The sequence below is a fragment of the Balaenoptera musculus genome, chromosome 3 (assembly GCF_009873245.2).
Source record: "Balaenoptera musculus isolate JJ_BM4_2016_0621 chromosome 3, mBalMus1.pri.v3, whole genome shotgun sequence".
NCBI classification, from domain to species: domain Eukaryota; kingdom Metazoa; phylum Chordata; class Mammalia; order Artiodactyla; family Balaenopteridae; genus Balaenoptera; species Balaenoptera musculus.
Genome location: NC_045787.1, coordinates 153513017 through 153538168, shown reverse-complemented (window position 1 = coordinate 153538168; position 25152 = coordinate 153513017). Strand labels below are relative to the sequence as shown.

The 25152-nt window shown below is 43.8% G+C and overlaps 1 protein-coding gene across 9 annotated transcripts in view; it reads right to left on the bottom strand.

The window, feature by feature from the left end:
* The window catches only part of SNAP47 (synaptosome associated protein 47), a 157653-nt gene that overhangs the window by 88053 nt on the left and 44448 nt on the right, over positions 1-25152 (bottom strand). For 5 of the 9 annotated variants that reach the window (XR_005019222.1, XR_005019223.1, XM_036846053.1 and 2 more), the window contains exon 5: positions 7977-8143. Coding sequence is in view for 6 of the 9 variants with exons in the window: in XM_036846053.1 (XP_036701948.1) it covers positions 7997-8143 (147 nt within the window). In the remaining 3 variants the exon portion in view is untranslated. Of the gene's footprint in view, positions 1-5006; positions 8144-25152 lie in introns of those variants that run through there. The other 4 variants (XM_036846050.1, XR_005019224.1, XM_036846049.1 and 1 more) reach the window with 4 other exon arrangements.

The window sequence follows — 25152 nt, the reverse complement described above, 5'->3', positions numbered from 1 at the left end:
GAAAGCCCTCACACAGAAACGAAGACCCAACACAGCTAAAAATAAATAAATAAATAAACAATTTAAAAAAAAAAAAAGATATGTCCAATCCTAATTCCAGGAACCTGTAAATATGACCTACTTGGAAAAAGTGTCTCTACATATGCAGTTAAGAATCTTGAGATGAGCAGATCATGCGGGATTACCCGGTGGATGCTAAATCCACTGACAAGTGTCCTTATAGGAAAGAGGCAGTGGGAATTTTGAGACAGACACACAGAAGAGGAAGAGGCAATGCGAAGATGCAGTGGAAATGGAGAGACATAGCCTCAGAAGGTGGAAAGGCAAAAGAATTCTCCCCTAGAGCCTCTGAGGAGAGCAGGGCCCTGCCGACACCTTGATTTCAGAATTCTGACCTCCAGAATTGTGAGAGCTTAAATTCTGGTGTTTCAAGACACCCAGTTTGTGGTATTTTGTTACAGCAGCCCCAGGAAGATCATACACCTCCATCTGCTCTTTTGTACAGTTTGCAGCCAGGCCAGGTGATGGGGAGACCCTACTCCATGCTGTAAGGTCTGGTAAGAGTGAAGGGCTGGGTGATGGGGAGACCCCACCCATGCTGAGGTCTGTGGACCCTGAGGGCAGAGTAACAGGGAGACCCCACCCATGATGATGTTCCTGTGCTGGGCAGTGTGACAAGGGAGAGCTGAGCAAGCAGGAGTGGGTGGAGCTGTGAGCAGCCTCAGGCTAGCTTATGATGCCAAGAGGGCAGAGTGCTTACTTCATAGGACCCATAGATCAGAGTGGGCTTGAACAAGATGCCATGGTGTCTTTCCTCATGACCGCACACTCCAGCAAGCACACAGAGCGAGTGAGGCTCCAGGTTCAGGCACCTCCTGATTTCGGGTTAAGCTGGAGGGATCAGGACAGTGAGTGTCCCAGAGGGCATCTCACCATCTCCCCAGCTATTGCTTCAACGCCCCCTCTGTGACCCTCCTGCACCAAGGCAATGTCCTACATGAACAAGCGAATTGGTAAGAAAGGTGGTCTGAAAGTTTAGCAGGCAGCTACTGCTTCCGAAAAGAAACCAGTTTTCTATGAGATGGGCCATAAATGGGTGGGTTTGGATCTGTAAGTAACCCTGGCTCATCCAGACCACACCCACGACCTGGGACACTTTCCCTTCTCCCCACAGTCCTTCCTGTGGGTTTGTTCCTGTTGGGCAGTCAGGATCTCAGCAGCCCCCAGAGGATTGAGTGCCGACCCTGGGTGGGAGTTAGGTGTTTGTTTCCTTGCCCATAAGAAAGGTAAACAGAGCTCCCCTCTGGGGAGCTTCTGTAAGCACTCAGAGCAAGGCCAGCACACATGAGCAGACTTGAGTGTTTGATTCACAGATGACCCACGTACTGGGCACTTGGGAATGGGATCCCTGGCCTTGCCCTCTGACCCATCCCTATCATCTTCATTCCCATGTTGTGCATCTCAATGCTGCCATCACATTAGGAAACAAACTGCCCTCTAGAGCGTCATTTCCATTGGAAAATGCAGCGCAAGGTCAAAACAACTACACCCAAGGGACTTCACAAGGCTGTGCATTCTCTGCTTGTCCTCACCTTCCATGGTGTGGGAGCCCAATGGCTGCACCCCACCTCCCACCCCTTTCCAAGGCATCTGCCCTGAGCCTCTAAAAAAGGGCCAGCCTCATTAATCTCTCAGCACCAGCTCCATGGGCCAGGCGTGGGAACAGAACAGCCACTGCTGATGGGTGGAAACAGCCTAAGAGTGTGGAGGAAGAGGCATCCTGGGACACCTGTGAGGCCCTGACTCTCCTTCATGTACAGCTGGGTTTCTGCACTCTGCCCTTTACTCATTCTAGGAAACATGCCCTAGACCTCCCTAACCCTCCGACCTCCAGAAGGGATAGATGGGGGAAGTAAGTTGCCCATTCCCTAGCTCACACTTGCCTCCCCAGGGTGAGACAAAGGGGCAGAGGTTGTGATACGTGATAAGAGTAAAATCCAGAGGGCTCTGAGGAACAAGTGCTGCTTCAGACCTGGTGGGAGAACATGTTGGACAGTTAGTGCGGCACCAGTGTCCCCCAGGACAGTAGCCACTCATGATGGGATAGCCTGGACATGGTTGCCTAACCATCGAGAGCCCAGGGCATGAGTCAGGCCCACAGAACACAGCCTTGACCATGGTCCTGCTCATAGCTCCCCACCCCTGCAGCCTGGGTCTCCTCACCTGGACACTGCATGTGGCCCCTGAATGGCTCTCCTGGGCTGGCGAGCAGCTCCTGCTGTCTCTGCATCTATGCCTTCCCCACTCTGCCCACGCCAGTCTGCTTCTCACTGAGGAAGCTGAGGGATGAGACTGAGCAGTCCTTCTGGGAAGCAGGACCACCCTAGCTGAAGGACCAACCCTGTGACTTTTCACTTTCAAAATGAATCAGGGAAAATTACCTCCTGGGCAAACACACTGCTGTTCTAAGTTTCCAGATGGGTGCCAAAAGCTTGAGATATTACGTGGCTGTAGAAATCAGTTGCAAATGTGAAAACTGATTACAATTTTCAAGTGTTCCAAGTTTTATTCAAACCCATAGCTAATAATTAAACTGGGAGCAGTGAGAGGGGAGGGGGCTCCTCACAGGTGAGGCCAGTGGGTCCTTGGAGGCACCTGCTTGTCGTGTGGTCTCATGCCAGGCTTGATGCCCCAATCAATACAACTGTCTCCAAGAGGCCATTTCATCAAACCCAAAACCAAAGCTCCCACCCCAACTGACTGCATATAGTTGAGTTTCCTGTGTTATTTGAAAATGTCTCAAGGATTGACTTTTGTTTTTTCCTCTCTCCTAAAATTTGTGTGTGTGCTGATTTTGGGCCTCCAGAGAAGATCACTTGTGGAAACCAGTACCTGCCATTTCCCATCTCACTCCCCTCTCTCTACTGTTCCCCGTTTCTGCCTTTAAAAGGAACAGGACTGACTTTGTGCCATCAGCGCAGGCTTTGAGGCTCTGAACAGCTGAGCACAGTCAGGAAACAAGGTGGTAGGGGTCTCCCAGCCTATGAACGGTATGTTTGCTGTGAGCATCTTTGCTGCAAGCAGTTTGGTCACACAACTAATTGGCTGTATGGCAATTTTGCCATAAAAGATAAAGTAACTAATTCACAACAGTCTTTGAGAGCATTAATGATCAATTCTTTAGCTAATTTAGATATGGCAGCTTGTTCTCTAACGCTTTCTTTACCAAACTTATGCAATATTAGAAGTCGGAGGGAAAAGAAGAATCTAGGACCTCCTATCCCCCACAAAAATAAATGGTTATGTGATTCCTGATGAGCATAAGTTTCTTGAAAATAGTGAAACTTTTTTGCTATTTGATAGCGGAGTACATGATGTAACCAGAATTTTGGCATTTGGCACAGATCTTGCTTAGATGATTTGGTTAAATGTAAGAACTGGACATGTGATGGAACATTTAAATGTAGTCCAGATATGTACTACCAGTTACACACAAGAAATACATTGATAAGAAATAGCATCCTTCATCTGTTCATTTTACTTCCAGAAAAACCTGAAGAGACAAAAGATTTTTTTATATCGTAAAGAACTTACAACTGACATTAGATCCTGAATCCTTAATGACTGACTTTGAGAAAGGAAGTATCATCACTTCCTCTAAGTTATACCCAAATACAACTATAACCATGAATCTACACACATTTTAATTGTATTAAAATATTTTTAGTATTTTCATCTTTCCACAATAAAATCTTTTAAAGATTTTGTCATTAATTTTTCATGTTTCATTATGTCATTTTTGTCTCTTTCATTATGCCCTTTTTATCTTTTATGGCAAAGATACCCAGAACCCTCCCAGCCGCAAACCTAGACTCAGCTTTGGCCACCAGCAGCAGTGCCATGTGAAGAGCTAAGGCCATGCTTGAGTTTGGGGCTGAGGAGGGAAGTAAGCTGCCCTCCAGGACAGACAATGCTGGACAACTTTATGTGAAACCTCAAAAGGAACACACCTACCTGGGCAGGTGACTACAAAGCCCTGCCGTCTGTTCTCCTATGGCCTGCAAGCTAAGGACATGTCTGAACTTTCAAATGGTTGAACGAAGAAAATCAAAACAAGAATAACATTTCAGGACACATGACATATATGAAATTCTAATCTCACAGGTAGTCTTACTGGAACATAGCACGGCCATTTGTTCACAACAGACACCATATGGCTTGAAAGATGAAGTATTTTCTACCTGGCCCTTTATAGAAAAAGTCTGCTGACTTCTGCCCTAAACAAACAAAAGGATCAGCCGTTTTTGATGAATGTCAAAGCAGTTTCATTTCAACTCAATATTGGTCTCACAGCTGCATTAGATGTGGGTCTTGTATTCTGCCCACCTTTACGGAGGGTAAAACTGAGCTCAAAGTGTTATATGTTTTAGGAAGTACAAACACCTTACGGGGTGACAACAAACTAACATAATCCCCTCATAATTCCCTCAGTCACAGGCTAAACAGCGGCAAATAGATTTTGGTACTCATGTGGGTGAGCCTGACCCCACACACAAATCCAATGTCAGTGTCAGAGGACACACTCCACATCAGGAAAGTAAAAAACAAAAAACAGGAGACACAATAGGCCCTGATCCAAACACCAGCCATGATGATGCCAACAGGCTCAGTGTGCCCTTCCTGCCACTCTCCAGAGGGTCTACTCAGCTGATGGGATCCACTTGGTTCTAGCCATCACGGCACTTACCACCTGGGCTGCCTGAGGATTGCAGGAGAGATCACCAGCCTACCTGCTCATCTCCTTCCCCTGGTACTGCTTCTAGGCGCATCACAACATCTGTTCCCCCTCGTGTCCTTCCCATGTCTAAAGTGTGGAGGCAGAGTCAGTGCACCATAAGTTGAGGGAGCAATGGGAGGTGGAATTAGTGCACCTGGGGTGGGGAATCAGTGTGCTGTGGGAATCAGTGCCTGGTTTTTATACGGTTCCTGGCAATTTTGTTTCAGCCTTGGTGACTAACAGTTTGGCACATGGATTTTCTGCTACTGGAAGGGGTTAAGGTTAAAATAGTTAACTCTGGGGCCAAGGTTAAAAAAAAATAATAAGGCTCTTGATGGCCTTTTTTTTTTTACACTCTAAGTCTCCACATAAACAGACCATAGTCTCTATCAATTTAACTATTCATGGGAGAGAAAAGGCCCGGAGAATAATCCTCTAACAGTACAATGTCTTCTGTACCACACACCTTCATGCCCAGAGTGTCTGGGCTTTATGCATCCCCAGGTGATGGATTAGGACAGCGTGAGGCCCAGAGAGCTCAGGGCTTGCTCCTGGCGAGGGATCACCAACAGAGTCCTGGCCCCCTGCTTTCCAGAGGCCTGTTAGCAGCCGAGGTGTGTACGGCCCTGATGCCACATGAGTGCTGGGTGGTATGTTTTCAGGACAAGCAGAGGCTGGCTGGCCGCTGGATGCTGCACTGGGAACTCTTGAGCAGTGCCCACCTGGATTCAGAACAGCATCATGAGTGGGACAGATTCGTTTTCATTTCAGCTGTTCAGGGCTCTCTAGAGCTAGTTGTAGAGAGAGAGCAGGTCTGGTGGCAGTAAGTCACCTGGCCTGTGGATCTTCCCCTTCTGCTCATTAGAAACATTTGGGTAATGTATATACCCTCAGAGATTCTGACTGAGGGGCCTGGGGTCAGTGCACGCATGTGTGCGTGTGTGTTTGTATCTTCTGAGTCCCTGGCATGAGCCCAGTGTGTGGCCATGGTGAGAACCACATACTCTACCTCAGGGGAACTCACTCTTCATGGGCTGCTGTGAGAAGCTACAGTATTTGGGCACAGCCTGCACACCTGCACTTGCCCTGTGCCCAGGGCACGAGCTGCCTTTCCTCCAGCATTCCTCCAAGTTCCCTAGGGACGTGATCCAGCTGCCGCTGCCTCTAGGCATGAGCTCTCAATAACTGTCCTTGTTGACACATCTTCACATCTGCCGTGTCCTCCCCGACCTCCCTGTCATCAAGCACTAGAAGGGGCTGCATGGGGCTCAGACCCCCTGGAATGAGCATGAGCTCCAAGAGCTCCACCACTTGATGTGCCAGGAAAGGTCAAGAGCAACTGCTCACATGCCTGCATTAGCGTGAGAAACCTTGAAAGAACAGGTCCACTTCTCATTTTGGAGGTTAGTAAGTGCAAACCAAGTAAGACAAACAGAGACTAGGAATATAATTTACCAAACTGCAAAACAGATAAGAATTGAAAGACCCTTATGAACATTACCTTCTGAAAGTGCTACTTTCCATGTCTTTTTGGAATGGGTCAGCTACGACAAGGCTGGGCATCCCTAGGTGACCCAAAATTCATACTCACTGGGAATCTCAGAATGTGACCTTATCTGGAAATGGGGTCTCTGTAGATGTCATCAAGGTAAGGATCTCAAGATAAGATGACCTTGGATTAGGATGGATCCTTGTAAGAGAGAGGAGAGGGAGATTTGAGACACAAAAACACAGGAAGATGGCCACATGACAATGGAGGCAGAGATTGGGGTGATGTGGCCACAAGCTCAGGGATACATGGAGGTACCAGCAACTAGAAGTGGCAGGAATGATCCTCTCCTAGAGTCTCCAGAAGGAGCACAGCCTGCCTACACCTCGATCCTGGACTTCTGGCCTCCGGAAGTGCATTCCTATTGTTGTAAGCCTCCTGTTTGTGGTACTTTGTTGGGGCAGCCCCAGAAAACTAACACTGCATCTGTGAATTAATTCTTAAAACGATCCAGGACTGAGTATGCAAGTGGAGTGGTGCAGCAGGGCAGCACAGGGCTTGCGGGCGCCATCCCAGGAGGGGTGTAGGAAAGGCGCTTCAAAGTAACATCTCTACAAGGTCTAAATGAGCCTCTCCGTGCAAGGTTCTTTGGGATGTTATTTCAAAGCAGTCTGGAGGTGGCTTGTTGTGAGAATGGGAGGAGGTCACCCACTTCTCTACTTTCCTCTTGTCTCTCCATGAGGGGCTCTCCCAGGGACACACTAAGATACCCAAAACCAAGCAAAAAGCAGCATCAATGCATAGCTTCAAAAAATATTCTAAAGCTAGCATTTCTCTTTTGTTTCCGGGTAGAAATGGGGCAAAAAAGCAAAAATTAGCACTTCTTAAAATAGGTGCAGTATGTACTGTTTTCATGTTTGACTAAAAACTGAGCAGTGAAAGAATATTTCAGATGCTTATAGGATGACCTCGAGGTATACTAGACTCAGCTTTGGTTAGAAATTACAATACAACCAGAAAGAAACTGACCTGTCCACCAAAGAAAATTGGAACAAAGTGAAGGCAGTGGGGTCTGTGCTGAGCAGCCCATGTAGGAGAGGCAGGCTCAGACCTGAATGTGATCCTGGAGAAGAGATTTTGCTGACATAGGATATGCCTGCAGTGTTCAGATAGGCAGAGGGTTAGAAATAAGTAGATTTCTTTCACAGAGACTTAAACCATCCTTTCTATGCTTATCAAGAATGGAAAAAGGATGAAAATGCAGCTAGTTGTGCCACTGGAGACCTGGGATTGTGGCCAAGCAAAGTGGTCCCTGAGTGCTGGGTGCAGCCCACCCTCAGAATGAAGAGCCGCCTCGCTGTCGTGGCCACCTCAATAGGGCTCAGCCCATGTTTGAATGCGTGTGTGCTCCTGACTCCACAGGCAGCCTGAGAGGGCCTTGGGAGGAAGTGGCTCGCTGTATTTGCAGGCAGAACTCCCCTCCTCCAGCTGCACTTTCAGCTCCCTGCAAGGGAATCCCTTGGTGGCAGCCACAATCACCCCAAGCTAAGCTGCTCACAGCCGTCAACAGCAGCCCTTCAACCTGGGGCAGCTGTGCACCTCCTGGGGCAGGGCGCTTGGAATGACTTCCTGGGGTCTTCATCTCAAAGGAAGCATGCAGGAGTTGAGAACAACGTACTCAGAGAAGTGATTCTCAACAAAAGCAGTCACCTCTATGCTTTCTTGTCCTTCTAGGTCAGTTTTTTCACTCGTCGATTATGCTTGTCAATGGTTAAGGTTGTCCGGTCCACAGCTGCAGTGATGCCATCCAAGGCCTCATCCTGTCTCTCCAGCTCTGTTTCGGCATCCAACGCGAGATCTTTTAGTTTCCTCAGGATCTGCAAGAGAAGCACAAATGATAGGAGGGGTGCCTTTTCTTATACTCTCAAAAACAGACAATATTTCTTTCCCTTATTTTTACAGTACTTAAGAAAATTTGTAAGTCAATGGGAATGAACACTCTGAGCACAGAGCCAGAGCTTGCAGCTCTGACCCTGGGTTTGGGTCTCAGCTCTGCCACTTTCTGGCACTGACCTTCAGCGAGGTAGAGCTGCTGGAAGATGACGTATTTGCTCTCTGGCCCTGCTCCAGGCCATAGCAAGGAGACTGACCACACAGCCCCAGGAGATGCACCCCTGCGGCACTGCTGTTTCCAACCCACGGTTTGCTGTTTCACCAACCCTGACAGCCTTGCTGGGAATGTTACCACATCCACGTGGAATTCCTGCAAACAGTAGCGGCACAGGGCAGAACCAGGGATCTGGATCCTACAACTCAGATCCGAGTTCCAGCTCTCACCCAATCATTGTTTTCATTACCTTTCTGCATCCAAGTGCCTAACTGCAGACTGAAGCTGGAAAAACAAAATTTAAGAAGGCAAAACACTTTTTTGTCTACATGTTTGAAATATTTCACATACAAATACAAAAGGCAGAACAAAACACAGCACAAATAACCCAAGGTGATGAAGCGGTTACACGACATAACCCCGTGGGCCTACTGAGAAAAACTGGGAGACCGCGGGGTTCTGTGGAGAGGCGAAAAAGATATCTGTGGGCGCAGACACGTGGAGGACACTCAGAAATACCATAAACACACAGTGATGCCACAGGGGAGGATGGCGCCCACAGCGTGGAGGGCTGCTCCAGCATGGCTAGACCAAGGGAGCCGACCAGGCTCAATGGCAGCCCCTCGTCCCCATTTCTGTGACTCATGTCATACTTCATATAGTTTCGTAAACTAGTTAAGAGCAGCATTGTATCACAATTCTATTGGGACTAGTTGCATTGTGAAATGTACTTTAATTACATACTTACCGAACCTGGGTTTAAAAATTTAACATCCCCAAGCCGACACAAAAAGAAATGATTTTTAAGAGAAATCTTAATGACCAACTACTTGCAATAAATGTTAATACCTCTCCTCTTTTAGGGAAAGTTTCAGATCATTGGTTAGGTCAAGAAAAAGAACTGCGGAATCTGAATTATTAAGATGAGCCTGTGGTGCCCTGCTTACTAACTCCCAGTGGATTAACCTGCCTACAGATGCATTCGAAGTCCTTTATCACACAGGGATGGATGTCACTAGTGAACAGCCTGGGTGACCACCTCAGAGGACCCCAAGTGCAATCTATTGATAATATATCATACTCCACACTGAAATCCCACCCCCTACCCCCAGAGGTCCCACCAGGTGACACAGGCAAGAAAGCTCTAGGTTCCACAGGTGGCCTGGGACAATCCTGAGCAGTGCTACTGCCGGGAAAGGAGGTCACACCTCAAGGAGAGTAAACTGTACCCGTGTGGTGTCTCAGAAGGCATAATAGTACCCATGAGGTCAAATGGAAGCAGCTCTGTGCTTAGAATCAAAAGGAATGCCTCACCACCTGGCCCAGCACCCACTGCCTGGGAGAACTGCTTCATCTGATTAACAAGAAACAGAATAAAGGCAGGGAGATGGCCAGGAGGATAGTAAGATCAACTCCTGCCCTAAGAATGGTGAGGCTCAAATGAGATCACAAATGTGAACAAGCTGTGAAAACCATAAAGTGCTACGTAAGGTGCCGCCGCCAAGTCTTAGAATGCTCAGACTGAAGGAGCCCAGCAAAGCACCCCAACTTTTGGAGGGGGATGTGGAGATGAGGCGAGCTGGGGTCATCCGCAGTCATCCGCAAGTTAGTGACAGAGGTGGGATTCACCCCCACATCTCTCTTCAAACAAAGCATCATCGCTGGGATCTTCGTCATGAGAAAGAGGAATAAATCCAGATCCAAGTTAGCCGTCTCAGACACCACCTTTCTGCACCTTCTGGGAGCTGGTGGAAACTCCATCAGTTGAGTCACTTGAAAAACTGGACGGAGCTCTGGAAAGTACACTGTGGGGTCAGTCAGCTCTGGAGGGGATGGGCTGGATGACCTAATACAGGAGGTCTTTTCCATCTCTCATTTCTATGATCTCATATGGCTGAGGCCCAGAGAGCATAATAAAAAAGTCACCACTCATCACTATGTTAGGCAGGTCTTCCATGCTGTTCTCTCTGGTCAACTATTCCTTCCTCATTACCTCCATTTTAGTGTGATAATAAGGCTGTTCTACCAGGACCTTGCACAAAATGTCCCCTTTGTCACACACCTGCATCCGATTTGACACCCTTGAGGAGGTCTCTCTCCTACGTTGAGTGATCAGCCCGCACAGACCTTGCGGCTCTCTTTGCTACCTCTACATCCTTGACAATCACATCAAAATGTGGTCAAGTTTATTTTCAATTGAACTGTCTTTCAGGACCACCAGATTCTGAACTGTAAACAATCACTGTTTGCACGTGCGCTGGTGGCAGGAGATGGGCTTTCAGCAAGGCAGCCACGTATTCCCTTTAGTGCATGCAGATAGTCAACTGCCCTGTTCTGTTCCGATAATAACAGTGCACATAGAAAACCAGGAAACAGAACTTAGAGGAGAAAATAAAATTCCTCCAAAATCCAAATGCAAATTACTGCCTATCACATAAGCACTGCTGATAATATTGTGTGGCCTTTTCATCTTGCTTTCTCATCCCAACATCCGTACACTCTCAGAGAAAAGGAAAACTGGGGATTAAAGTATATATATATATATATACACGGTTTTGTTTTCTGTTTCCTCATCCCCCAGTTATCCTAAATAAGGATAGGAGTTATGAGACCCCTGCAATGTGCCCTAACTATTCCCTGTTAATCCTCGATCTAACTCTGTTTCACAGATGAGGTTGAGAAGGGTGGGCGACTTGCTCAAGCTCTTGGGGTCCAGCTCCCAGTGCGGCCCTGACATGACCGATGCATGGACAATAGATGTCATGGCCATGACTCAGAGGTCACATCACTGAGACACTGAAAGAAATTGCATAAGACCCTTAAAAAATGGCAAAAGGGCTCCCACCAGGGATAGGCAGTCCATTCACACACCCCAGAACCTGTGCCAGCTCTTAGAGCCCTGAGCAACTGTGGCAAGATGTCCAGTTAGGGGAGAGCCATAACTGCAATTTCAAATTTTCTAATAAAAAGTAAATAGTATAACTAATTTTAATAATATATTTTATTTAAACCAATCAACCCAAAACATTATCATTTCAACATGAAGTCAATATAAACAATTATTAATGAGATATTTTATATTCTTTTTTTATATGAAGTCCTAGCAAGCTAGTATGAACTTGGACCAACTGCTTTTTTTAATAAATTTATTTATTTATTTATTTTTGGCTGTGTTGGGTCTTCGTTGCTGCGCACGGGCTTTCTCTAGTTATGGCAAGTGGGGGCTACTCTTCATTGTGGTGCGCGGGCTTCTCACTGTGGTCGCTTCTCTCATTGCAGAGCACAGGTTCTAGGCGTGCAGGCTTCAGTAGTTGTGGCAGGCAGGCTCAGTAGTTGTGGCTCGCAGGCTCTAGAGTGCAGGCTCAGTAGTTATAGTGCATGGGCTTAGTTGCTCCGCGGCATGTGGGATCCTCCCGGACCAGGGCTCGAACCTGTGTCCCCTGCATTAGCAGGCAGATTCTTAACCACTATGCCACCAGGGAAGTCACAGACCAACTGCTTTTTAAGTGCTCAGTAGCCACATGTAGCCAGTGGCTACTGTGCCAGGTAGCACAGGACCACATCACCACATGATAGCACTTCCACCAAGGGCCACTTTGTGTGACTGACCTTATGTGTCCTACGTTTCCATGGCCATCTTTCTCTAGAGGATGAATCAACTGCCTCTTTCCAAAATGAAACAGTGGCAAAAGCAAGAACACCTACATTCCTGAGTCTACACTTAATAAGCACAGTAATAAAAGGCACATACAACTTATTTTGTAAGAACTGCTGACATGCCTACAAAAGTTGAGCATTTTACTGAGTGTACAGTCCAAATAAAGGCTGGTTCCTGTTGAATTTCATTTGGAAAAAGCTTCACTGAGATGATGGCCTTAAAAATAGCACCCATTCTATGCAGCCTGTTGAGACCCTTGGTTGGTCTGCCAAAACTGCACTTGAAATTAATTAATACCGCAAAAATATAAGCAAGATCTTTACAGCTACTAAGTCTGCAAAGAAAATTACTGAGTAAACTTTCAAACTACTAGTACCTCTGGAATATTGGTCCACTGTCTTTTTCCTTTAAGAAAGGGACTGAAGTAATTAAATGGCATCGTGTGCATTCCATATAACATGGGATGGAAAGAATGGAGAATATGAAGTCTGGCCAAACCTTAAAAACAGTTGTTACTTCTGCGGCCCAGGATGACAAGCTGTCTAGTCATCAATGTATGATGTTGCCAGCCTCTGGAATATCAACTGGCTTCTCAGATGAGCCTTCGCTGGGCTCTGAGTCAAAGACCAGGGTCAAAATGGACTTTTCCCCAAGTTTCTGCTCCACTAATAAATAAACCCAGCAGCCAGCCATCTTTCCAGCCACATTTGTACCTACACAGAAATTACCTGATTAATAGTACATTGAGTGTTAGGAGAAACTAACTCCAAAGAAATATATAATGCACATAACCACAAGTTAAGACATAAAAACATACATGCCAATACCTCTGGGAGCAGCATCTTGGGAAAAAACCCACAGAAACACTCAGTGCTCTTCAGCTCAGGGGTCACAGGCGCTCAACAAAGCCAGAGCAGGAGGCTTGGTTCCCCACAGGCAGGATGCTGGGCTCACTCACTAGCGTCAGTAACCGGCAAGGGGGATAGCCGAGATGACTCAGGCAGGAAGTGGGAGGCAGCACATGGTCCCCAGGACAGAGCAGAAGTTACTGTCCTCTCTGGAAGAGGAAGACCTTCTGCTTTGGTCACATGCTACAGTGACCTCCATCTCTGCAATACCACAGACCTCAGAAAGGCGGCACAGACACCGTCTGGGTTGATATAAAAGCTGATATGGAGACATTTTAACCTTCCAACCATTCCCATTTTGTTTATAAAAACAGAAAATAAATTATGGAAAAATACCTCATCCAGTAGAGGAGGTTCACTTACCAAAACAGATGTATTTAACTGTATGCCTCATGCCAGCTATCAAGGTGTGAAAGTCTGGGAATCAGAGGCCCCAAGCTCTGCTGTAAGCTGTGCCTCCAAGGGGGTCCTGAAACAACCAGGCTTGTGCTTTCACTATGTAAGGACATGGTACATACAAGTACGGGCCTTAATATTTCTAAAATGTCTACAATATGCTAGTTGTTGCCTCAACTTATAGTCTGAAAAAAAAACGTTTTGCTCTACCTCATGATAGAACTCCAGGATTTACAGTATTAGTATATTAATATTAAGCACCTAACGTGAGTTAGTATTAGCTAGACTGTTTGCCTTGATCTTGTTATTAAACTGACCCACTGAAAAACTGAATTTTCTTGCAGTGAGAAACTAGCAACCATTTAAGAATAGAGCTGGGATAAATCAAGCTGTCTGCAATTCTACCAGTTGGGGCTATTAACATGCTGTAGAGAAGGTAAAGAGGGGAACATTGGCTCCCTCTCAGCCAAATCTCTGGAGGCTGTAAAGAACATTCTAGGCTACAATCTGTCACATTCAGCACTCACAGACCACCCCCGCATCCCACTCTGTCCTCTCTGCTGCATTCCTTGAGGACCTGAGGATGCTCTGTGGATGAACAGGGGCAGCACAGGGTTCTCTCTTAAGGAGCTCCCCCACCACGGTGCTCCCTTCCTCACGACCCCCTCTCAGTGCAGAGGGTGGAGGAGTTGAGCACAAACCTGCCTTAGGCACCATGGCTGCGTCTGTACAGCAAGACTCTGAGAGCTGAGTCTTCAGGGATCTATTAGCCCTCAGTTGAAGTCTGCTGACTGGTCTCCAGTTACAAATGGCCCCAATAGCCCACAGCAAAGATGGCCCCTCTAACTCAAGGTCTGGGCAGGGAAAGCACCTCCCAGGACTAGAGAGGGGTCCTGGGAGCCAAGCTGCTATCAGACCATAAATTGAGCTTCCCATGATGAGAACCACGTTTTTAAGAGAGCAATGGAATCCCTACCAAGTGAAATGCTCAATAAACTGAAGGTTCATCTTACATGCAGAAGTAAATGCCTCAGCAGGGACATTCTCAGAATATGAAACAAACAGAAAATGCATTAAGTTTGGAGCTCTTCAGAGTTGACTGGGTCAAAGACAGTTGGGGCCCCACTGATACATTTATTTAGAACTCAATATGTGCCAGAATTCTGCTCCATATGGTACAGGCCTCATCCTCACTTCAAATCCATGCAAGCCTCAAGGCAGGACCCTGTTGTGTAAAAAGTGATAGTAGTACTTTTTCAGGGAAATGTGAAGCCTGCTGAAGTCCACATGGCTAACATGGCAAAGGTACTTATTGGCTACCAGAAACCATGTTTCCAACAATCAGTCCCCAGCCCTATGCCAGAGATGGGATGGACAGACATATGCTGCCCAAGGCCACGCAGCCTCCTCAACACTGCGTTCATGCATTCAGTCCAATTTCACATTTAAAAACTGCACAAAACCAACTTCCCAGCCTGAACCAAAAACCATCTAATACTTGTTAACTATTTTTAAAAGTTAATAAAAAGATGTTGGTAATGGATAAGACACCCAGATAGAAGATCAATAAGGAAACAGAAGACTTGAACAACACTATAGACCATCTGCACCCAACAGACATACACGAAATACTCCATCCGAATCAGCAGAACCCACATTCTTCTCAAGTGCACACAGAACATCCTCCAGGACAGACCACATGGTAGGCCTCAAAATAAACCTCAAACTTAAGATTGAAGTAATAGAAAGTACCTTCACAGTGAAATGAAACTGGAAATCTGGACAACTAAAAAAGTCACAAGTATGTAGAAATCAAACAACACACTCTTAAACAACCAGTGGGTCAAAGAGGGAAATTAGTAAATTCTTTGAGACAAATGAAAACAAAACCACAACATACTAAAATACTAGCAAACTGAATCCAAGTAGGATTTACCTCAGAATACAAGGGTGGTTCACCCTTAGAAAATCAATTAATGCAATATACCACATTATTAGAACAAAGAGAAAAAAACACAATCAACTCAATTGATGGAGAAATGGCAAAGACAAACCCAACATCCTTTCACGATAAAAACTCAGGAAACTAGGACTAGAAGAGAACTTCTTCAACATGATAAAAGGCACCGAACCTATCTTTCTGAAACTATTCCAAAAAACTGCAGAGGAAGGAATACTCCGAAACTAATTCTATGAGGCCACCATCACCCTGATACCAAAACCAGACAAAGATACCACAAAAGAAAATTACAGACCAATATCACTAATGAACATAGATGCAAAAATCCTCAACAAAATACTAGCAAACTGAACCCAACAATACATTAAAAGGATCATGCACCATGATCAAGTGGAATTTATCCCAGAGATGCAAGGATTTTTCACTGCCTCAAATCAATCAGTGTGATACACCACATCAACAAATTGAAGAATAAAAACCATATGATCATCTCAATAGATGCAGAAAAAGTTTTTGACAAAATTCAACACGCATTCATGATAAAACTCTCCAGAAAGTGGGCATAGAGGGAACAAACCTCAACATAATAAAGGCTATATATGACAAACCTACAGCTAACATCATACACAACAGTGAAAAGCTGAAAGCATTTTCTCTAAGATGAGGAAAAAGACAAAGATGTCCACTCTCGCCACTCTTATTGAACATAGTTTTGGAAGTCCTAGCCACGGCAATCAAAGAAGAAAAAGAAATAGAAGGAATCCAAATTAGAAAAGAAGAAGTAAAACTGTCACTGTTTGCATATGAGATAATACTATACATAACAAATCCTAAACAGCTACCAGAAAACTACTAGTGCTCATCAATGAATTTGGTAAAGTTTCAGGTTACAAAATTAATACACGGAAATCTCTTGCATTCCTATACACTAACAACGAAAGATCAGAAAGAGAAATTAAGGAAACAATCCCATTTATCATCGCATCAAAAAGAATAAAATACCTAGGAATAAACCTACCTAAGGAGACAAAAGACCTGTACTCTGAAAACTACACGACACTGATGAAAGAAATCAAAGATGATACAAACAGAAAGATATACTATGTTCTTGGATTGGAAGAATCAATATTGTCAAAATGACTATACTACCCCAGGCAACCTGCAGATTCAATGCAATCCCTATCAAATTACCAACGGCATTTTTCACAGAACTAGAACAAAATATTTTACAATTTGTATGGAAACACAAAAGACCTCGAATAGCCAAAGCAATCCTGAGAAAGAAAAATGGAGCTGGAGGAATCAGGCTCCCTGACTTCAGGCTATACTACAAAACTACAGTCATCAAAACAGTATGGTACTGGCACAAAAAGAGAAATATAGACCAATGTGTGAACAGGATAGAAAACCCAGAAATAAACCCACGCAGCTATGGTCAATTAATCTATGACAAAGGAAGCAAGACTCTACAATGGAGAGAAGAGAGTCTCTTCAGTAAATGGTGCTGGGAAAACTGGTCAGCTACATGTGAAATTAGAAGATTATTTAACACCATACACAAAAATAAACTCAGAAAACATAGGCAGAACACTCTTTGACATAAATCGCAGCAATATCTTTTTTGAGCCGTCTCCTAGAATGGGAAAAAAAACAAAAATAAACAAATGGGACCTAATGAAACTCAAAAGTTTTTGCACAACAAAGGAAACCATAGACAAAACGAAAAAACCCACAGAATGGGAGAAAATATTTGCAAACAATGTGACTGACAAGGAATTGGTCTCCAAAATTTACAAACAGTTCATGTGGCTCAATATCAAAAAAAAACAAACAACCCAATCCAAAAAATGGACGGAAGACCTAAATAGACATTTCCCAAAGAAGACATACAGATGGCCAAGAGGCACACGAAAAGATGCTCAACATCGCTAATTACTATAGAAATGTAAATCAAAACCACAGTGAGGTATCACCTCACACCAGTCAGAATGGCCATCATCAAAAAATCTACAAACAATAAATGCTGGAGAGTGTGTGGAGAAAAGGGAACCCTCCTACACCGTTAATGGGAACGTAAACTGCTACATCCACTATGGAGAACAGTATGGAGGTTCCTTAAAAAACTAAAAATAGAGCTACCATATGATCCAGCAATCTCACTCCTGGGCATATATATCCAGAGAAAACCATAATTTGAAAAGACACACGCACCCCATTCACTGCAGAACTATTTACAATAGCCAGGACGTGGAAGCAACCTAAATGTCCATCGACAGAGGAATGGATAAAGAAGATGTGGTACAATGAAATGAAATATTACTATGAAATAATACAATGAAATATTACTCAGCCATTGAAAAGAATGAAATAATGCCATTTGCAGCAACATGGATGAACCTGGAGATTATCATATTAAGTGAAGTAAGTCAGACAGAGAAGGACAAATATCATATGATATCGCTTATATGCAGAACCCCCCCACCCCAAAATGATAAAATGAACTTATTTACAAAACAGAAACAGACTCACAGACTTAGAGAATGAACTTATAGTTACCAGAGGGGAAGGGTGGGAGGGAGGGAAAGATTGGGAGTTTGGGATTGACATGTACACACTACTATATTTAAAATAGATAACCAACAAACCCCTACTATATAGCACAGGGAACTCTGCTCAATATTCTGTAATAATCTAAATGGGAAAAGAATTTGAAAAAGAATAGATCCATGTATATGTATAATTGAATCACTTTGCTGTACACCTGAGACTAACACAACATTGTTAATCAACTATGCTAAAATATAAAATAAAAATTAAAAAAAAAGAAAATAGTAGACATGACTTGAATATATGATAGACAGATGGGAATCATAATGAAATGTAAATGGAATACAACGGAGCAGATACATGAAATGTTGAAAACATTTGTAATGATTAGAAATAGAAAAGCCTGTAATAAAATAAAAACTTAAAACACACACACAAAAAAAGGGACTTATGAAAAATTCAGCTAATAGGATACTCAATGGGGAAAGACTGAAAGCCCTCCCCACCTAAGATCAGGAAAAGACAAGAATGCCTACTTTCACCACTGCTACACAGTACTGCTATGCGCTGGAAGTCCTAGACAGAGCAAATAGGCAAGAAAAAGAAATAAAAGGTATCCAAACTGGAAAAGAAGAAGTAAAACTATCTCTATTTTCATATGACATGACCCTATATATATAGAATATCCCAAAGAATCCACAAGAAAACTAGAAGAACTAATTAACAAATTTGGCAAAGTTACGGGATACAAGAGCAACACACAAAAATCAGTTGTGCTTCTATACAGCAGCAATGAAGAATCAGAAAAAGAAATTAAGAAAATAATCCCATTTATAATAGCACCCAAAAGAATAAAATACCTAGGAAAAAAAAACATGCAGGTGAAAGACTAAAAATTATAAAATCATGCTGAAATAAAGACTATCTAAATAAATAAAAGACATCTTGTGTTCCTGGACTGGAAGACAATATTGGCAAGAGGGCAATACTCCTCAAAGTGATATACAGATTCAATGTAATCCCTATCAAATTTCCAACAGCCCCCCTACTCGGAAATGGAAAAGCTAATCCTCAAATTCATACAGAATTGCAAGGGGCCCTGAATAGTCAAAACAAGTTGAAAAAGAAGAATGAAATTAAACTCACACTTCCCAATTTTCAACCTTACCCAAAGTTATAGTAATAAAAACAGCTTGGTACTGGCATAAGAATAGACTAATGGAATAGAATAAAGATTCCTCAGGTCAACAGATTTTTGACAAGGGTGCCAAGTCTACTCAACGGAGAAAGGATAGTCTGTTCAACAAGTGGTGCTGGGACAACTAGACAGCCACACGCAAAAGAATGAAGTTGGACCCTTACCTCCAACCCTTACCTCCTTATCTATTCTATTTGATAGTTAGAACAATTTTAAAATTTTCAAAAAAGAAAATAAGTGTTGGCAGGGATGTGGAAAAACTGGAATCCTCATACATTGCTGGTGAGAGTGTAAAATGGTGTAGCTGCTAAGGAGATAATTTGGCAGCTCATCAAAAAGTTAAACATAGAATTATCCTATAACCAAGCAATTCTACTCTTAGGTGTATGTCCAAAAGAACTGAAAGGTGGAAATAATCCAAGTGTCCATAAGTGATGAATGGATAAACCAAGTATGTTTTAACCATAAAACAGAATATTATTCACCTATAAAAAGGAAAGAAGTACCAATTCATGCTACAAGATGGATCAGCCTTGAAAACGTTATGCTAAGTGAAAAAGCCAGATGCAAAAGGATTACACTTATAGGAGGTTCCCAGAATAGGCAAATTCATAAGAGACAGAGAGAAGATTAGAGGTTACCAGGGACTGGGGGGAGGCGAAATGTGGAGTTACTGCTTCATGGTAACAGAGTTTCTGTTGGGGTGATAAAAGAGCTTTGGAAATAAAATAGATAGCGGTGATGGTTGCACAATATTTTGAATGTAATTAATGATATTAAATTATACACTTAAAATAGTTAAAATGGCAAGATTTTATTCTATATATTTTACCACAATAAAAAACATGGTTATAATATATGTAACCTTCCATAGCCAGGCACTCAATAACAATATAATCAAACACTCGATTTTAAGACTTGAGGTTCATTTAAAAGCTGACCAAGAGCACAGGAAAATGTTCCAAAGGGGGAACAAGTCATCCTCCCAGTCTAAATGCCTGAGCATCTGTTTCTTGCTCCTTGGCATTCTACCTTCTGCACAGCCAAGCAGCTGCTCTAGAATTTGTTCACTGAGATGCTGGTACATTCTGGAATCCTGTCCTTGGCACAGTATCTTAGAGTTCCTTATCTGGCAGCTTCCTCCCCATCCACAGTTCCCAGGGGCAGTGGAAGGGACAGAATACATCCCCAAGATTCATCTGCATGGGTATTTGGACCCAAAGGGCAGATGCCAGCTCCATGCAGCTCAGGTTTACACCATGGCCTCTATGTGAGGGAGGTCTGGTGTGCCCACATAGCCTTCTCTGTCAACTGCAGAGGACACACAGCCACACGTTTTGACAGGTCCTCCCACTCCAAACAACCACTACCACAGACAACATGGGCCTCTGCTAGAGTGGTGACCACATCCAACATAATGGGAGCTCTGAAGGCTGCTGTGGAGAAGAGCTGGTTGTCCCAGGCAATTACAGAAGGCAGCAGTGGGAGGCACATGAAACCACAGCAGGCAGGGCTGGGCTAGCGGTGGGGGCACCGCGTGTCTGTCTCCTGTCTGTCAAACTAATGCTCATCGTTACCAGTGACCTAGTTAACCAACAGAGCAGACAGGAAAACCATGAACGAATATTTAAAAGTAAGGCGTGACATTTTTCTGTAACTCAGCTTTCATTTCATTGCAGTGGATTCTACATTAGATGGTAGATACTGGAATACTCTACAAGTCAGTGCCCTTTTCAGAGGTGGAGACTGAGGCCAGGGAAGCAAACCAGCCTTCCCAGGACTACAGAGCTGACAGCGAGGGCTGGGACAAGTGCCAGGATGCCAGGTTCCTAGACCAGGGCTCATCCTAGGACATATGACCTCTTATTGAAATGTCCACTGTGTGTGGACCTCAAAAGTTACTAGGTATGTTTTCCTGGTTACCAAGTCTCTTCTTATGGTTTAACGTTTAGAAATGACATAGGATATGATATCAGAAACATTTATTAATAATTCACAATTAGAGTAACACATATTTAAATAAATGGCCTAGTTCATTGCTAATATCCAGGCTGGTATCAAAGCCACAAATAAAAACACTAACCATCTAACTGTGCCACATAATTAACGAATGAAATGATACAGTCTGAAAAAGATTCAGAAGGCAGCAGAGGACAATAGGAGAACCTGAGGAGAACGGGTAAAAATCTGAAATTATCTCATGACTCCTTGCTTAAACATCTTCAATGATTCCAAACTGCTTACAGGACAAAACCCAGACTAAATGAAGGTACTGATAAGAGAGTGGACATGTCCAGCTCTCTGTCCCCAGACCCCTCTACAGAGCCCACTCCAACAAAGGTGTCTGCACACCGTCCCAGCACTGTTCGGTGGTCCTATAGATGGAGTGCATTGCCCTTGCCTTTCTACTTTTGAGGGCCCACCAGTTTAGCCATCCCCTCCTTCTTAAGAAGTATCAGTTCTGGAATCTGCATCCCTGAAGCGTGGTCTAGTCCATTGCCACAACTGATGAGAAGCATCATGGATATCACCCCTTGCCCATTGTCTCATGACTTTGTCCTGACAATTATCCAAGGAAACCCAGATCTGTTGTCTTCTCCAAATAACTCACTGAAGCCACGGCTAAATAATTCACTGATTCAGACATTTAGTTTAGGCTGAAGAACACTTGTTAAACACAATTCTTTTACATAGATTAGGTTATGCAAGAAATGACAGATTTTTTTTTTTTTTTTTTTTTTCCTGACTAGGAGAGGAGACAGATGAATTGGGACAAATTTAAATAACTGGGAACAAAGTACAGGGGAAAAGACCAGAATGGTGGAGTTACAGAAGATGAAATGTATTCTATAATTTCTAAAAAAAGAAAATAAAATTATTTTATAATAAACCATAATGGAAAAGAACGTGAAAATGAATATATATATTTGTTAAAAAAAAAAAAAAAGAAAAGGAGGACATTAATTTCTTAAGATAGTTTCACAGCAAGTAGAGAACCACAGCATCCTTTCCGGCCTAGAATTATTTCAGGAAAGATCCAGTGAACTGCCCGTGCAGATACATGTGGAACTTGGCTCTGCTAAGCAACACAGAGACAAAAGCCCTGGGCCTCACTCATCTCCCCAGCACAGGCATCCGCAGGGCTGTCTTTTCAATAAACTCTTCTCCTCACGCCAGCTGACTAGCTAGGTTTTCCAGTAAACGAACTTTCTGACTGAACTGAATTAATCACCTCAGTTTTTAATTTTTGTGTTTTGCATTTATTGTTTATAAAGATACCACATACAGTAGGCAGACTAAATGCCGAATATAATCAAACAGAGAGTTCAAAACTATGACCTAAAAACTTGCCATGAATCCACACTCTGTGCATCCCTCTTTATTGGAAATGATGAGAACATCCAGTGCAAGTCTTCCTTCACTGCTGTTCCCAGTGCCAGGGCTGTTGCAGAGCCTGATAAACCATGAGACCAGACCTGGGTCAGCTTTTCATTCTGATTCCTTCTTGGTGAAAGAGGGAGGCAGGATGAAAAAACACCAAACACAGGACAAGACAGAGAAGTGGAGATTAAGAAGTTATGAAGAAACTTTATGTAAAACTGCAATGTCCTCAGGACAGAGCCACACCGCTTTTTGTTTTATCACTTCCAAATGTTGTATCAAATATATGGTAGCCACAGACTTAGTAACGAAAGAGCAGGAGTTCTGAGGCAGGAAAGGTTAGCACATCAGACATTGGAAATGATTTGAGGGACTCTGCCAAACCCATCTGAGGGACTCTGATTCCTCTCCCAGCCTCCTCCACCACGTGCCCTCCCACAGCGGATGGTGGACGGCCACAGCTACGCAGCAGATGGGGCCTAACCGCAGCCCACATGCCCGCTCCAGGGGCCCAGCACAGAGGGAGCTGGCACACTGCACTAAGCACGGCTGCTCCCTGAGGAAATCACGGCAAATCTTCTCTCTAGCACCCCAACTGCAGTTTAAGTCACCAAAACCCATTTCCACGTAATGACTTTAATAGCATCTGCAACAGAAACCACAGATGAATGGAGGGAGATTTTCTTGCATTTTCATTTTCCCCAGAAATTTAACTCATTCCTACCTATGCTTGAGCTTCAACTACACAGTTCAGAATTCTTCTCTAAATATGAAACATGTGTTTTACCTCAAAAGGACAACCTCTTATGAAATTAGGTTCTCCCTGCAGGGAAGGAGAATGAGGCAGCTAACTAGCACAAAGCCCTGCCCCTCCTGTGGGTGGGTCTTCCCAGCCTAACTGCTCAGGGATCACCGTGTCCTCTGCCCCGAAGCCAGCATCCTGATTCATGACCATGGCATCTGCTGTTCCCAGCATGGACGCCACAGGGCTCACTAAGACTTGTTGATGACAGTCAGGACCAACCACATAAGAAACACACTTTCATGGGAAAGAATGGTGACCTCAGTGGTCACTGAGGAATCTTATTCTACTCACAGCTGTTGGTGCACTCATCCTGACCTCTCCCATTCTATCACAGCTTTTAGGGGAAGGGCACACTGTATATACATGGTAGTAGAGATTGGTTATTTGAAATTGCAAGGGCCCTCTCAAACTACATGGCCACCACTAGAATTAACAGATAAAATTCCTACATTTCCCATGAAAAACCCATGTTCTTGCTTCAGCCTCAACACAACTGTGGGACATAGAAGAGCTCATCTCAGCCACAGACACCTTCATTGGAGGGTGGGAGAGGAGGGTCTCAGATCCTACCAGCCTGAGGCCTATATGCACTCTTACCTACTTTCATGAGAACAGGTTAAGTTTGCCTTTATAGTATGAGGGTTTCTGAAGCCCCAAGGCACACAAGATCTGCAGTGTTCTGGAGTCACTAAGCCTATCAAAAGAAGTGATTAGTAACCTGCAGAATCTGCTAGTTGCAGCTAGAAAGCGGCATGTCTCCGTGTCATTACCAGAAGTGATTAAAAGTTAGATCAGAAGGAAAAAGTGACAAATCATATATATTTAAAATATCCCATAGCAAAAGATGAACACTTTTTTCCCAAAATGGAAAAGGCTGAGCTTAAAGGAGTCTATGCCTATGTAGACACATAGAATAAAATTATTTAAAAACAGGTTTAAAAGACATACAGTCTCTTGTATGCCTTGATGTAAGTGTGGGTTGCCACCAATGAAACAGTCTCTCCAAAATGGAGCCTGAATCTGATGGAGCCTCTAGAGCTACAAACCGACCTACAGGAGTACCAGGGCAGAGAGCAAGCAGTTCACCACCTGCTGGGAGCTGGGGAAACCAAGTCAGGAAGATGCAAGCTGCAAAATCTTGACAGAGGAACAATTTAGTTTTTTCATCAAATAAACTGCAAAGGAAAAAGACAAGATGACAGAGGAAAGAAAGCTATGCATTAAAGGCACTTCACTAAATGCAACACACAGGCCGGCCTCATGAGGATCCTGATCTGAATAAACATACAACACATTTTCCTAAATGAGGTAACTATGGAAATTTGAGCACTGGCTCGATGTTTGATGATACCAAGGAATTTACTTTTTACTTTTTTAAGGTGAGTATGGTATTGTGTCGATTTTTTAAAACGGTTCTTATCTTTTAAAGCTACATACTGAAATATTTATGAATGAAATGATATAACATCTAGGTATTTGTTACATAATTATTAAAAAAGGAAAAAGAAAAGGCCACTGTGTTGTCCAGCATTAACACAGGAAGATAAGTTGCAAGTATTTCTATCAAATATTGTTTAAATTTCAACTTCCTGGACAAAAAGTGGCAAGCCTCCGCAAGAACCTATGTTGAGCACTTGAGAGCAAGCGCCCTCAACTGTACATGCCCAGGCAGTGCACACACAGATGGCACACACATACAGGTGCTGCACACATGTGCACACAGTACACACACCACACATGCATACATGTGCGTGTACAGAGCCCATGTGGACACACACATCGTGCACATACACAGCCTACATGTGCATCTGAGCCCACATGTACAGACATATACACACGTACAACAGGCACAGGCAGCTGCCAAGACCACTGTGTGTGCACAGGAATGCTATGTGTGTCTGCATGCCACAAAACGCAAGGACTCAG